The 15,353-nt window shown below is 62.4% G+C and overlaps 1 protein-coding gene across 3 annotated transcripts; it reads right to left on the bottom strand.

Moving 5' to 3' along the window:
* Positions 1-560: 560 nt before the first annotated feature.
* Positions 561-14,953, bottom strand: IMPDH1 (inosine monophosphate dehydrogenase 1). Of its 3 annotated transcripts, XM_004592511.2 has the most exons (17): positions 14,682-14,953; positions 12,386-12,402; positions 11,948-11,974; positions 10,983-11,160; positions 9,093-9,141; positions 6,376-6,477; positions 6,200-6,274; positions 5,738-5,944; positions 5,492-5,579; positions 4,064-4,263; positions 3,823-3,913; positions 3,562-3,657; positions 2,601-2,744; positions 2,359-2,503; positions 1,991-2,134; positions 1,777-1,860; positions 561-755 (listed from the first exon to the last, which is right to left on the bottom strand). In XM_004592511.2, exons 1-17 carry the CDS (start codon positions 14,846-14,848, stop codon positions 734-736), a joined length of 1,836 nt encoding a protein of 611 aa, XP_004592568.2. In that variant the 5' UTR covers positions 14,849-14,953; the 3' UTR covers positions 561-733. The 3 variants fall into 3 exon arrangements, with proteins under 3 accessions (XP_004592568.2, XP_004592564.1, XP_004592565.1); XM_004592507.3 differs by lacking the exons at positions 11,948-11,974; positions 12,386-12,402 and having other exon boundaries at positions 10,983-11,084; XM_004592508.4 differs by lacking the exons at positions 11,948-11,974; positions 12,386-12,402 and having other exon boundaries at positions 10,983-11,081.
* Between the last annotated feature and the right edge of the window lie 400 nt (positions 14,954-15,353).

The following is a 15,353-nucleotide window of genomic DNA, read 5'->3' as shown; positions in this document are numbered from 1 at the left end:
GATGGGGGACAGAAGATGTCAGAGGCATGGAGATTTGCTCAATTTATTCCGATTGTTTAATATACAACGATGCAACTGTGACCCAAAGTGTGCAAAGTTAAAGCCTTCGGCTGCAGCTGAGAGGAGAGGGTAGGAGCGGGGCCCCAGGATCGGTGGCTCGTCAGAAACCAGATAGCCTCCTCCCCAGGGTCAAGGCCGGGAAGCCTGAGGAGCAGGGTCCAGGCTGGAGGGGGCAGGGTAGGCTGGGGAGGCTCAGGCCAGGGGAAGGGGGCAGAGACCTCCCTCTGGCCTGGTCAGGAGCCCCACAGGGTAGTGGGCAGGGGCGGGAGAGCACCATTTCCTGGGGGTGGGAGGAGGGAGGGAAGGGACCTACAGGAGAAGCTGGGAGAGGGTTGCCCGCCCCAGGGACGGGCCAGAACAGGCTGCAGCAAGAAAGACCTGAGGCAGGCACGCGGCCTGAGAACCCAGCCGGCAGGGCCCGGAGGGGCTGAAGAAGGGGCAGCCCAGGGGCACTCCCAGAACAGTCCGCCCCCCCCCCCCCCAGGCAGGGAGTAGGGGTGCAAGGATGCTCAGCCAGGGGTCACGGACCCCTCAGGGCCGGCCGCTCTTTCCTCTCCTGGACAAGGAGCTCGGGGCTCGTAGTGCAAATCTGTGGGCCGCTCAGCTATGCAGGGAGGCCGTGCCTGAACGGGCACCAGAGGGCGCACCGCTCCCGCCGCGGGCGCCGCTGTCCTCAGTACAGCCGCTTCTCGTAACTGTGGGGACAACGCCACAGGTGGTCCAGAGTTGGGGGTCTGCAGTCTGCTGCTGCTTCCCCCCAACAGCCCCTCCCCAGGCCCCCCAGGAAACAGGCAGAGAGCTGCCGAGGCCCCTGCCTCTCACACCGGGGAGGGAACGGAGGCAGTCGGCAGGCCCTGGGCTTCTGGGCTTCTCAGCCAGGCCTCCCTGAAGAGCAAAGGCAGGGCTGCCGCCACATCCCAGTGGGCAGCGCTCGGGGCCTGGGAGAGAGCCAGCCCACGGAGTAAGCTGACCTCTGTGGCTCTCACTGCTGCCCCACCCGGGGTGGCCTGCGGTCACTGGGTCAGTCCAGGCTAGGTCGGCTCTGAGCCAGGAGAGTCCCTGTTGGCTCTCCACAGGGTGCCACGGAGGCAGTCCCTGAGGGCACGCTCCAAGGCCCCCCATAGCCTGTGATCATGCCTGGCTCTGCCCCCAACCCAGTGCCCAGCAGCCCTCCCAACCCAGGCCCCGCCCCGCCTGCCCCTGCTCTAATCTACGGGCAGCACGGTTATTACTTACACGGTAGAAAGGTATAGCTACGGGAGGGCGGGGCAGAAAGAGACACAGGTTAGATGCCCGCCCGCCTAGGCCTGGGGCGATGGGCCACAAGCCTGCTACTGCGGCTGCTGACAGCCAGCACTGGCCCGCCCATGGCCGCCCCAGCGCTGGCCCTGGCATCCGTCTCTCTGCCTGCCTGTCTGCCTGCCTGCCTGGGACCACCAGCCACCAAGCAAGGGCTGGCCCAGAAGGGAGGCGGTAGCCACATGCCTTCGGTGCCCTGCCCAGGGAGAGACGTCCGAGGGGAGGTGGGTGGAGGGGCTCCAGGACAAGGCTCAAGAGTGGGCAGGGACCATCCCACTGAAGCCCCCCGTCCCTGGTGGCGGGGCGGGGCGGGGTGGTAGTCTCTGGGTCCTCAGCCTGGTCTCCGGCCCCTGCTCCCACCTGCCGGACCTAGGGTCAGCCAGCACCAGCGAGAACCAAGGAGGCCACCACACTTACGAGTGCAGACCATGGACGCCACCCTCAATCTGGGCTGACATGGTCCGCTTCTCGAACTTGAGCTCTCCTGAGTACATCATGGAGCTGGAAAGGTGGGGAGAAGGGATGGCTCAGGGGGTACCCAGGACCAGGGCGGGGGTGGGGGGAACAGCAAGGATACAGCAGGGAGCAGGCAACCCTCCCCGCCTCTCGCCCCGCCAGCCCCAGGGCTCACCGCAGGATGGACAGGCTTCGGGCCCCGATATCCTGGCAGCCATGCTGGATCCCAGCGATGAGGTAGGGCACGAACTTCTGAATGGAGCCCTTGTCCTGGATGGAGCCTGACACGCCCTGCGCTATCTTTACCTTGTCCCCCTCGCTGCACAGAGGGCAGGCGGTCAGAGCCTTCAGCAGCCCCAGGCTCCTAAGACCCCCTCCCTCCAGGGGTGCCTCCAGAGAGGGGAGACCACACACAGGGTTCTCAGAAAAGCCCCCATAGGGCTACTTATTGCCCGATGTCCGGGTTTCCAGGACTCTGGTGCAGCAACCAGGCACCGCTCTGGGGCAGGTGCAAGGCGGGCGGGTGCGACCCTGGACAGGCACCTGAAGTATCGCTTCTGGCTGCTGCTGCTCTTCTCCATGGCATCTAGCGAGCCCATGCCCCGGTACTTCTTGAGCCTCACCCCATCCGAGAAGAAGTACTCGCCAGGAGCCTCCGTGGTGGCGGCCAGCAGAGAGCCCATCATCACTGTAGGGGCGGGAAGGGAGGGTCAGTGTCCCAGCACTACCTGCTCCCAGCCCTCCTCTCTCCGCCTCCCCCACCATGCCCAGAGACCCCTGCTCACCTGTAGATGCTCCCAGAGCCAGGGCCTTGACCACGTGACCCACGGTCTGAATGCCGCCATCAGCTATAACAGGCACCCCAAAGCGCCGAGCGTACTCGGCCACCTTGTACACGGCGGTGCCCTGGGGCCGCCCGCAGGCCATCACTGGGGGAGAGGCACAGGACAGAGATGAAATCATGCCCACACAGGCCCAAGGCAGGCTGGGCACTGGAGGATGGGCCTGGGTGGTGTTACTCAGGATAGCAGGGTCACCTTCTTGGCAGTGGTGCTACATGGGGGCTCTAAGCTTCTGTCGGAGCCCAGAATCAGCCGGGGGCCCCTGCTCCACAAGCTCCGTAAGAAGCTGACAGGCCAGCACTGTGGTGCAGTGTGTTAACCCAATGCCTGTAGCACAGGCATCTCACTGGTACACCAATTTGTGTCCCAGCTGCCCCACTTTTAACACAGCTCCCTGCTAATGGCCTGAGAAAGCAGCAGAGGACGGCCCAAGTGCTTGGGCCCCTGAATCCACGTGGGAGACCCAGATGGAAGATCTCTCTCTCTCTGTTATTCTGCCCTTCAAATAAACAAACACATGTTTCTGAAAACCCAAGGGGTCTTCTGCTTCCATTCTTCGGGCCTGGAAGGCCCAGCGGACCCTTCTGTTTTGCAGAGGTGACCAGGTAAAGGGACCAGCTGCATCCCCTCTGGCCAAGCCAGGACCCAATGCCCCAGGTCACCCACCAGCTCCCAGCCTGGACTGCTGCAGTGCGGGGCGCTATGGGTGGGAAGCAGCCTGGACGCACAAGTGTCCATGAGTGACAGATCCAAGCTAAGCCCTGAGACAGCCGTCGTGACAGCTCCCGGCCTCAGACTTCCTGATGGCACTTAACAAAGCGCCGCTTCCCACCCCGAGCCCCCGATCCCAGGCCTCGATCTGGAAGTGCCAGGCCAGGGGCTCTCCCCGTCACACCACACCCACCTTCCTGAGTGATGCAGATGGAGCCGCAGCCCATGCCCACACGCAGCCCATCCACACCAGCGTCAATCAGGTTCTTGGCTTGGGCTGCTGTCACCACTGCAGATGGCGGGTTAGAGGAAGGATGTTGAGGACCAGAGGCCCCTGCCCTGCCAGGCACTTCTGGAGGGCTCGGCCCAGCCCCCACCCCGCGGCCCGGAGCGATGCCACCACCTGTGGATGCCCAAGGACACAGGGCAGGGGCAGGAGGGACTCCACACTCACCGTTGCCCCCAATCACCTGCAGGTGGGGGTACTTCTGCTTGATGTAGTGCACCATGGCAATCTGGTACACGGAGTTCCCCTGGGAGGAGTCCTGGGAGGGGGAGTTCAAGCTTAGGCACTGAATCTGCACTGAGCGAGTGCACCCCTGGATCACAGGAGGAATGCTCCAAGAAGGCTCTTTCTCAAGGCCGGTGCTGCAGCACTAGAGGTTGAGCCACCGCCTGCAATGTGGCCTCCTTACCAGCACTATGACATCAGCCCCGGCCTGAGTGAGCAAGTCCAGGCGGTACTTGTCATCCTCACGGGTGCCCACAGCTGCTCCACACAGCAGCTGCTTGTGGGAGTCCTTGGAGGCCAGAGGGTAGTCCCGGTTCTTCTTCAGGTCGGTGCGGGCGATGATGGCCACCAGCTCGTCTCGCTCATTGACGATAGGCAGCTTCCCTGAGGGCAAGTGACACAAAGCGGCTGGTGGCAGGTGCGCAGAGAAGGTCAGACTGGACCACGCCAGGGATTCCACTCAAGTACCCCAGGAAGCCACTAGGTGGCAGTACTGCCGAGGAAGTGTTCCTAGGGACCTGGCCCTCTTCCCAAGGAACGGGAAGGAAGCGAAGAAACCTCCTCTTTGGCCAAGCTGGTTCCTTGAGCTTCTTCTGGCCCTGTGGGCTGGCCAGGCTGGGAGGGGCAGCAGCTGAGTGCTAGCAGCCTTTCACCTGCTGGGCCCCGGGCCAAGCTGACCAGAAGCTCAGGGCACAAACAGGAGGTTTCCTATACTCTACATGCGGGAACACATGGCAGGGTCAGAACTCCAAGAACTCTAGAATGACCAGGGAAACATTCCTCAGAATAGCCCACTGGGACCTAGGAAACGTCACACACACAGTCCCTACTTCAAGCAAACCTCTCTGCAGGCTTCTCAGAGCCCGAAAAGAGGGCGCACAATTGCTGATGCAAGCCACGACAGAGTGCAGCATAGGGGGTTAAACAGCCACACTGCAGCACTGGCTGCTCCACTTCCCATCCAGCTCTCTGCTAACGCGTCTGGGAAAACAGTGGAGGACGGCTCCAGTGCTTGGGCCTCTGACACACATGCGGCAGATCACCCTGGCCGCTGCAACCACGTGGGGAGCAAAGCAACGAACCATCTCCCTCTGTCTCTCCCCTCTCTCCGTAGCTCTTTCAAATAACTGCATAGATATTCCAAAAACCCATCTACTGGTTCACTCCCCCAGATGGCTGCAATGGCCAGAAAGGAGCTGATCTGGAGCCAGGAGCTTCCTCCAGGTCTCCCACATGGGTGCAAGGTCCCAAGGCTTTGATTCATCCTCCACTGCTTTCCCTGGTCATCAGCAGAGAGCTGGGTCGGACGTGGAGCAACCAGGACACAAAACAGTGCTCATATGGGATGCTAACACCACAGGGCGGAGGATTAGCCTACTATGCCACCACTCCAACCTAGCATTTATGAATTCTGAGACTGCACCATCCTTTCTGCACAATAAGCATCTCACAGGACTAGTTCTGGGACATACACTGTGAAGGTATTGAACCAGGGATGGGTTTGCTGTGGCCAGGACAAAGACTCGGGCTTTCTCAGGTGTATGGAACCTCCGCCTGGGGCCTTGGGGTTGGGAGGTCAGTCTGGGACTGAGTCCCCTCCGGGACCTGGTACCTTTCTTGCTGCGCTGCAGGATCTCGTTTGCCTCTTTCAAGGTCACGCCCGCCGGAGCCACCACCAGCTCAATGCGTGGTGTCATCACCTGTGGGGCCAGGAACATGCCACCTGCAAGTTGGCAGGTGAGAGAGAAGGCGCCGGGCCTCCCTCTGGTCCCTAGCCAAAGGCACCAGCCCGGAGGGCCTCACTCCCTCCACCCGACATGGGGAGGGTTCTCTGCATCCCCAGGCCCAGCAGGTGCACCTCGCTGAGGAGTGTAGTGTGGTCCTTCTCCGCGAGGAAGTCGATATCTCGGGAGGTGACAATGCCCACCAGCTTGCCGCCCATGGCGCCCGTCTCCGTAACCGGAATGCCTGAGAAGCCGTGCCGAACCTTGGCCTCCAACACATCACCCACCGTGTGTGAGGGGCTCAGCACCACTGGGTCCGTGATGAAGCCCTGCTCGAACTTCTGCGGGCACACAGGGAAGGAAGAGGCTGGGACGGGGCTGGGAAGGGTGCAGGGCAGCCTGGTCACGGGGGTGGTGGGCACCTGGGGGCTAGGGCATCCCACAGGGAACCCAGTCCTGCAGGGAGGGGTGAACATGAGAACTTGGCCCTGGCCCCCATGGGGAGGATGGCCCATCAAGACTCCTGCTCAGTGGTGATGGGGTGGGGCGGGTGGGGGCCGTCTGCTGCATCTTCTTGGGGCCAGCCTGGGACTTGCCTTGACTTTGCGCACCTCGTTGGCCTGGAACTCCGGGGTGCAGTTGTGGTGAATGAAACCAATGCCTCCCATCAGCTGGGCGAAAGGCGAGTGAGGTCAGAGCGGGTGGATGGGAGGCCACTCTCCACCACCCTGCTCCCTCCCCGGCCAGTCCGCATGCGGGCACTGGGACTCACAGCCATGGCGATGGCCATGTCGGCCTCCGTCACGGTGTCCATGGGGGAGGAGATGAGCGGTGTCTTCAGCGTGATCTTCCGAGTCAAGGCTGAAGTGAGGTCCTAGGATGCAAGTGTTTTATCCCTGGCCAGACACTCCCATAGGGTGCACCAAGACATGTCGGGAGACACCACAGCCAACGAGGCAGATGGAGTCCCCGCCAGCTCCCCAGAGCCCATCCAACCAGGAAGGAAAGAAGCCAGAACGGCCAGCGCTGTGGTGCACCAAGCCCAGCTGCCACCTGCCAGGCCAGCATCGCCTAGCAGAGAGCCAATCAGAGGTCCAGCTCCCTGCCAGTGTACCTGAGAGGGCAGCAGGGAGAGACCAAAAGCTTGGGCCATCCACGGGGGAGACCTGGATGTTGATCCTGGCTCCTGGCTCCAGCCTGGAGCAGCCCAGGCTCCTGTGGCGTGGGGAGCGGCCAGATGAGGACCGCTAATGCATTCCATCAGGGAAGGCTGTAAGGGAGACCCCAGGAAGCAGGGGCTGACAGACTGAGGCTGGATGGCAAGAAGCAGGTGCCGGGGACCTGGAGCGCGACAGAGGTCAGCACTGGGAAACAGATGTGCATCTTTCACGCAAACATCTGGAATCAAAACTGCTGCAAAATCTGAGAGCTTCTGAGCAGCAGCTGGAGCTGAGCTGATCCAAAGCCAGGAGCCAGGAGCCAGGAGCTTCTTCCAGGTCTCCCCCAACGGGTGCAGGGTCCCAAGGCTTTGGGCCGTCCTCGACTGCTTTCCCAGGCCACAGCAGGGAGCTGGAGGGAAGCGGGGCAGCCGGGACATGAGCTGGTGCCATACAGGATGCAGAACCACAAAGAAAGGGAGAGACAAGAGAGGAAGATTTTCTGCTGGTCCACTCCCCCAAATGGCCACAACAGCCAGGTCTGGGCCAGACTGGAGCCAGGAGCCAAGAACTCCGCCCAGGTCTCCACACGGGTGGCAGAGGTCCAAGGACACAGGTCAATATCCGCTGCCTTTCACGCATGTTAGCAGGAAGCTGGATTCGATGCAGGGAAGTCGGGGTTTGAAGTGACGCTCAGGTATGGGTTGCTGGTGTGACATACGGTGGTTTAACGCACTGCACCACAACATCAGCTCCCACAGCCTGGTTCCTGGAGGCCAAGGACAGGGAGACCCTTGGCAACTGGGCAGGTCTTTTCCACTGCTCTCTTCCTAACAGCCAGCCAGCCCAGGGTCTGGCCCACAGGAAAGTACATAGTGAACTGTGCTAGTCCCAACAGCTGGGGCAGGCATTCAGTCTCCCAGTTAAGACATCAATCACAAAAAATTACAAAAGGGCCAGCATGGTGGCTCAATTGGCTGGTTATCCACCTGTAGGCACTGGCATCCCATACGGGTTGCCGGTTCTTGTCCCTGATGCTCCACTTTCCATTCAGCCCCTGATAATGGCCTGGGAAAGCAACAGGGGATGGAGCAAAGCCTTGGGACCTGCACCCACATGGGATGGGAGACTCAGAAGACGTTCCTGGCTCCTGGCTTTGGATCAGCTCGATTCTGGCTATTGTGGCCACTTGAGGAGAGAGCCAGCAGAGGAAAGACCTTTCTCTCTCTGTCTCTCCTCTCTCCCCCTCTCTCTCTCCCTTTCCAGTAAAAATAATTCTTTAAAAAAAGAAAGAAAAAAAGGTACTAGTACAATAGCGTAGTGGTTAAAGTCCTTGCTTTGAACGCGCTGAGATCCCATACAGTCACCGGTTCTAATCCTGGCGGTCCCGCTTCCCATCCAGCTCCCTGCTTGTGGCCTGGGAAAGCAGTCGAGGATGGCCCAAAGCTTTGGGATCCTGCACCCGTGTGGGAGACCAGGAAGAGCTCCTGGCTTCAGATTGGCTCAGCTCCAGCCATTGCAGTCACTTGGGGAGTGAACCATCGGACGGAAGATCTTCCTCTCTGTCTCTCTTCCTCTCTGTCTCTCTGCCTTGCCAATAAAAATAAATAAATCTTTAAAGAAAAAGAAGAGAAGAAAGAAAGAAAGAAAGAAAGAGAGGAACGAAGAAGAGAAACTCCCCAGTTGCCATAAAGGGCAATGTTCAACAGTTAAAGACCTTGTCTTGCATGTGCCAGGATCCCATATGAGCACTGGTTCATGTCCCTGTAGCCCCGCTTCCCATCCAGCTCCCTGCTTGTGGCCTGGAAAAGCAGTCAAGGACGGCCCAGCCTTGGGACCCTGCACCCGCGTGGGAGACGCGGAAGTTCCTGGCTCCTGGCTTCGGATCAGCTCAGTTCTGGCCATGGCAGCCACTTGGGGAATGAATCAATGGACGGAAGATCTTCCTCTCTGTCTTTCCTCCTCTCTGTATACCTTACTTTCCAATAAAAATAAATAAGTCTTTTTTTAAAAAAGAAGAATAATTTCACCCTAGAACAATAAGCTGCTCCGGCTGCACACAGAGCCTGGCGGTGAGCTTGCCTGGCACAGAAGTGAGCTGGGTACACTCGAGTCCTCTGGCTTTCCGTGAGAATCAGACCAGAACAAATAGCAACGTGGATGGCAAGCAGAAAGGAACGATTTTTTGCAACTGTACATGACTCCATCACAGGGTCCTCCAACTCTCTCTGGGAATAATGTCCACGAGCATCACGCCCTAAGCCCTGGGCAGAGCCATCCCGCCGCCCACGGTGCACAGCAGCCCCTGCCCTGTGGCCCGAGGGGTACTCACCACCTCGTCAGCTATGAAGTCGATGAACCCTGGCAGGATCAGGAAGTCGCTGTGAAGAGAGAGATTTGCGTTACTGCTGGCTAACCAGAAGGGGGGACATGGGCTGGGGGTCCCACGCAGACCCTCATGCATCTTGTAGGCTTCAGCCCAGATGGCAGGTCCACGAATCTGGTGGTTGCAAGGGAGGGCCAAGAGGCCACCCAGGTGTGTGGCCCCAAACCCTCATCTGCCTTCTGGGCTCAGACCTCACCAGGGGACACAGAAGTCTCCACGTGGCCACACACAGCACATGCAGTGCCAGCCCATCTTGATATAGCACGATCGTGACCCAGCACAGGCCAGGCTGCCTGGCCCAGCCCGGGGGGTGCTGAGGCACACAAGTTCCAGGAGGTCTGCAAGGACCCCAAGCTAGGACTTCGAGGGTGGGGGTGCCAGGCGCAGGGCAGGCTCTGACAATTGGGAGGGCTCTGGGATTAGAAAAAGCAAGCAAGCAAGCAAGCAAGCAAGATGGCCAAGGGGAGGCAGGAGCCCTCACCATGACGACACTGGGGCCCCAGCCAAAGTGTGGTGGCAGCTGCCAACACTGGGGTGGGTCACCGCCATGGTGCAGCCCAAGGTGGGGCAGGCCGCCACTGGGCATGTCTAGGTCTAGTGCCACAGGCCCAGAGGCCCAGTGGGCCCGAGATCAGAGCAGGGCTGGACAGACACACCCAAAAACAAATGACCCACACTCCGGGAACACGTTGAACCCGGCTAGGCAAAGCAGGTCTCCCTCCTCCCCCTCCCTGCACAGGAAGGAAATGCGACAGAGCAGATGGGATTGTTCATTCGCCCCAAGGCCTAGAGAATCACCCCTGTGTTCCCCAAGACAGCTGCCCAGAGGGACTCCAGCGGAAAAGGTACCCAAGGCCCACTACCCATCACCAAAGAGCCGCAATTTCAGCTGCTGCTGCTCACCGCAGGGCTTGTCCGAGGCAAGCCGGGCTGCTGCAGCTTGCTTAGATCTGGGCAGCGAGGCCACCCCAGGCCAGCAGCTGCTCTCTCGGGTTAAATGCAACACGCCAAGCCACAGGCAGGCAGGAGGAGACACCCCCTTCCTACTCCCAACCCTCCCACCCCCAACCTGCAGGGAGCTGCAGCCGGGTCTGGCTGGTGTTCTAAAAACTGCTTGACCAGCAGGATGGTAGCAGCCCAGTAGGGATGCCCCCAGCTGGCCAACATCCCTAGCTCTGCCCCAGGGTCTGGGTTCGGGGGCCCCTTTTGGGCAGTCACGGTGCTGCAGCCAGGCCTGCAGCAGAGTAGGACAACTGCCCCGGAGCCCATGGACAAGGCAGAGCTAGGTCTCCATCCACCCTCTTCTAAAAACCCCACGTGTGTGGCAAAGGGCTTGGGAGTGGCAGCTGCAGGCTGTGTAGGCCTGGGGCACCTGTGGGCGAGGAGAGGCACAAGCGGAAGGTGGGCTGGACAGGCCTGGGGGCGGGGGAGGTGGGCCAAAGGCGTCTGCCCCAAGTGCCCAGCCGCTCCTCTGCTGGAAGTCTCCCCAGAACTCGAACATCTCTGGTTCCCAACCATCCCAAGGTCCCTCCGTGTGACCAAGATGCTCAGAAGCGGAGGCACGGCACAGGGCCAGCCCCGGATCCGGCCCGAAACGGATCACAGCGCCCAGGCCCGCGATGTCGCTTGTGCCACGTCTGTCTCTCGCCGCCCGGGGCCTCCTTCCTCCTCTTCCCCCAGCACCCACCCCTTCCCGTCCGCTCCAGCCCTGCTGCGGTCGCTCCCCTCGCGGTGCTGGGGCCGCGGGGCGGCTGCAGCCAAGCGGGAAGCCGCGCACGTGCGGGGTCGCCGCGGCGAGCGCTGGCAGCCAGGTGGGGCGGCGCGCAGCGCGCTTACTTGTAAGTGAGGCCGTCGGCGCTGGCGAAGAGCTGCTGCGCCGTGAGCCCGTCCTCGGGCACGTAGCCGGTGCCGCCGCTGATCAGGTAGTCCGCCATGCTGCTGGGAGCCGCCGAGACCCGACATAAACACCGCGCGGGCAGCCCCGCCGCCGCCACCACCACCGCTCTCGGTGCTGCTGCTGCTGCTGCTGCTGACGCCACGGCCACGCTGCCGCCGCGGGCCCGGGCGGGCCGGGCGGGCCGGGGGCGGGGGCTGCGGCAGCAGCGGGGCGGCAGGGGCACCGCCCTCCCCTGCCCTCCCCTGCCCGCCTGCCCGCCCTCGGGAGGCCGCCGCCTCCGCGCCGCCCCGCTCCGCGCCGCACAAAGGGCCCCGCCGCGCCCGGTCCGCCCGCCGCCCGCACACGCGCGCACGCGCGCACACACGCCCGCTGCGGCCCCGCCACCCCGCCACCCGCGCTGGAGAGGGCCTCGGAGGGGACCGAGCGTGGCCGGGACACGCCCCCCAGGCCGCGCCTCCTGGGAGCCCCCCAGGCCACGGAGCTCCCCACTCACGGCCCGCACCCGGGGAGACCTCTGATGTGTCTCCCCAAAACCAGCCCCCAGACCCTTTAGGTGCAGGTCCCCCCCACCCAGCGCAGACACTGGTGTGGACCCCTGATCCCGGCGACCTTGCTCCTAGAGTGGACAGGCATTCTTACCAATCCACTTCGTAGCCTCTGGGTGACCTTGGAGCCCTCTGCGGGTTACAAAGCATTTTTTCTTAAAATGCTCACCCTTTACAGACCTAGTCATTGCCAATTCGATTTCCCCCTCCCTGTGTAGTTGCGAGCCCTGCAGTTCTGAGCAGGGTGCGGGAGGAGGGCCTGCCAGGCCCCAGGCTGCAGTGTGACCAGCTTGCTACAGCACCAGGGGTTAGAGTTCCTCAGGGAGTGCAAGGGGTGAGGGAAGAAACTATGACTTTGCATTGGAAGGGGGTTCTAGGGTGGGAGGCTCACAGGCCTGGCTTTAGCCAAGTCAGTGTGCACACCTACAAAATTAGGACAGAAACTGAGAAACTTGGAACATTTCCCAAAGCAGTTCAGTGGCCCTGGTGCCCAGATTTTCTCCCAGGGCGTACTGAGAGTAAGATGAGGTTCAAGCTGATTCCCAGGAGGGAAGGTGGCATGGCGGGGGCAAAGCCTCCAGGCCTTGTGACCTGACCTTGCCAGTGCCAATCCCCGGCCAACAGCTAGATTAGGCACCCTTGTCCCCAGACCCCACGGCTTCCTCTAGGTCCTCCCGTGGCCCCCAGGGCCACGGGGCTCTCCCTGGCCGGTAGGCGGTGTCTGCAGCAGGCACTGCCTCCCCTCCTGGCCCTGGGGAGGCCGATTGTTTACCTCTCAGCAGTAGTAGCAGCCAAACCCAGGGGAAGACTCGGCCTCCCCAGCCACGAGGCCTGTCCCAGTGATGCCCCACCCCCGGGACCTGCCAGGAAAACAGGCTGTTCCAAATGTGTGCAGAGGGGAAGGGCAGCTGCCCACCGAGTCGCGGCCACCAGGCCCGAGGGCTGGAGGAGACACACGGATAGCCGTCTTTACCCTCCTGGTATCTGAGCCCTCTACATGCTCTGGCCCAGCAGTAGGGTGTTCTCAAGGCCAGGGGTGCTGGGCAGGAGAGGCCAAGCGGCTGGCCTTCCCAGGGGAATAACACCTCTGTGACTTAGGTGCTTGCAGGCTCATCTGGGGTGTCCCAACCACACTAGGGCAGAGGAGAGCATGGGAAGGGCTGTTGGGGACCAGCACCAGGGGCCTGAACCAAGAGAGCTGTGAGACCAGCCCAAGAAAAGCCCTTGGCCTTTCAGAGCCGCCCCCACCCCCATGCTGCAGCCACAGGACAGGGTCATGGTGCCCACTAGAGACACAGGGCATAAGTCACAGCTGTGATCACCTTCGGACTCCAAGGGACCTGCTCTGCCTCTCTGCTGGGGCCCTGGGCTAGCAGCTACATCCTGCCCTCTCGGGAGCCCTTCATGTGACATCTGCCCCAACCTACAACGCACACCCCCAGAGGAGGAAGCTGGCTGGCCAAGTGGTGGGAGGGTCACCTCACCTGTCCACTTGCAGCCCCACTCCCCTGTCCCAGCCACCACTCCTCTGACCCCGTGTCAGGGCTCCTCATTAGGCTAAGCTGCCCAGCTCAGCCCTGGGTTAGGCTGTCCTTTTCCAGCGGCTCCATTAATCCCTCCTCCACCTCAGCACACACACCACCCCCACCCCAACTTCCCTCCTCCCTCTTCCTGATCGTCCCCAGCTGCTTCCTCTGTGGGGAGGAGACTCTGAGGCAACCAGGGGGCCCCTGGGCGCCAGGAAGGGCTGTGGGTTCCCTGGGGAGTCCCCACCTGGCAGCTGCCAGGCTCCAGAAGGGAAGGAGGCTTGAAACCCCCTCCCTCGAGAGAGCGGCTTGCAGCTGAGCCCCCAGGTCTCTACCTGGGGCAGGGTTGTTTGGAGACACAAGAGCTTAAACACACTTCTGAGGGGTGAGCAGGTAACCACAAGAGTAGTAGTATTGTGGAGCTGGGGAGGGGGCCAGGGGAGGCCGGAGAACAGTCACCCTGGACTCAAACCCAGGCCATCTCATGGAGCCCCGTCCTGTGCCCATGGGCCCAGGGTGGCAGAGGCTGGTGGAAGTATGGCCAACAGCGCTTGCATCTCCTTATAGCAAACCCAGCGTCATGAGGCTCCAGGGTTTACAGGCTCCTCTTTACAGGCTTCTAGAATGGGTCGTGGGGCGGGGGGCGTGAGCCCAGGACACAGAAGCACCTGGCTTTCTGCACCTGCTCTAACTGCCCCCATCAGCCACCCAGCACTCCAGCCTGCCCACTGTCCCCCACGAGCCCTGAGCACCAGGGGCTAGATTGTCCAAGCTAGGAGTGAGGGATTGCCCACACTGGAGTCCACTCTAGACAGACAGTTCGCGCAGTCCCTTAAGCCGGTAGAAGTTCTTACATAAGCGGCCAGCTCCCGGGCTAATTCCCCAGACCCTCCCTCACCCCCACACCACCCCCGCTGCCAGGTCACTTCCCCCAAACTGCAAGCACCGGCAGATGGGACATGGCGAGTCAAAATCCCCGGACCGGAAGGACAGTGGGATTGCATTTCAAGCCGCGATACAATCCGGAGATTAATGCCTTCTCCTTTTCAGCCAGTGCTCCTGGGGGCCCAGCTCTCTAGCCCCCACTCGGCCTCCAGTGACCCTCATTGCTTTCCGCACTCCAGCACACACGCAAGTCCTGAGTGCTTTTGGAGAGTCGCCGAGGTGGGCTGTGACGGGCAGTGCCCTCAGACCCCAGTGCATGGGAGGACAGAGTGCGGCCCTCTAGGCCCAGGGACACCTACACCTGCCAGAGTTCCACGAGGTGGACTGGGCTAAGGAAGAGGTAGCCAACGGGTACGGTGCTGACAAGCCTCTGGTGACTCCTAGGAGCTGGTGCTGCTCAGGAGGGATTGGTGAGGTGCCATCCAGGGCTAAGATTTCAGGTAGCGATTTACCACCTGCTCCCTCGCCCAGACCAGGTGCAGAATGACACCGACCCACCCGAAGCCAGCTGCACTGCGGCGCTCCAAGCTTTCGAGGGTGAGGCGGTCAGAGGGACGGCCGAGTGCCCCGCCCCTGCAGCCCTCCCCGGATGCGCCCCGCGCGCTCTGGCCCTGGGCGTCACCTCTCGGGCTCGTAGCCCGCTTGCAGCAGGCGGGCGCTGCACCGCTGCGCCGCCGTCTCGTGTCCCGGGTGTTGCCGGGCTCCGGGCTCCGGAACGGCAGCGGGTCCGTCTCCCTGCAGCGGTGCCGACAGCTGCCGGGACTCCGGCTGCAGGAGCGGCCCCTCCATGCGGAGGCCGCGGCTCCGGGGCCGGCGGGAGCCTCTCGGCCTGGAGGCTCCGGGGCCCCGGGCTGGGGCAGCGCAGCGCGGGCCAGACGGTCCCGGGGCGGACAGGGGCGGGGCCGAGGGGCGGGGCCGCGGGCAGGGGCGGGGCCCCGATGGCTTAGACGGGAGGGGGTAGGAGGGGCGGGGCCCTGCTTCCGGGGCGGGGCTAGCGGGCCAGAAGGGGTGTGTCGTCCCTGGGCAAGGCACTGCTGCTTTGGGCGTGGCCTTGCTCCCAGATGAGTCCCTGGGCGGGGAAAGGGCGTGACCGGCTGCATGCGGGGCGGGGAATCGGGCTTGGGCGGGGCTGCTGCCGGGGCGTGGCCTGCTGCCGGGGGTGGGCTCTGAGGTCTTGGGCGGGGCTGCTGCCGGGGGCGGGTTCTGAGGTCTTGGGCGGGGCTGCTGCCGGGGGCGGGCTCTGAGGTCTTGGGCGGCGCGGACGCCGGGGCGGGGCTGCTGCCGGGGCATCGCG

This window comes from Ochotona princeps, chromosome 25 (genome assembly GCF_030435755.1).
Source record: "Ochotona princeps isolate mOchPri1 chromosome 25, mOchPri1.hap1, whole genome shotgun sequence".
Lineage (NCBI taxonomy): Eukaryota > Metazoa > Chordata > Mammalia > Lagomorpha > Ochotonidae > Ochotona > Ochotona princeps.
The sequence above is the reverse complement of the archived record's forward strand: the minus strand, read 5'-3'. Positions and strand labels throughout refer to the sequence as shown.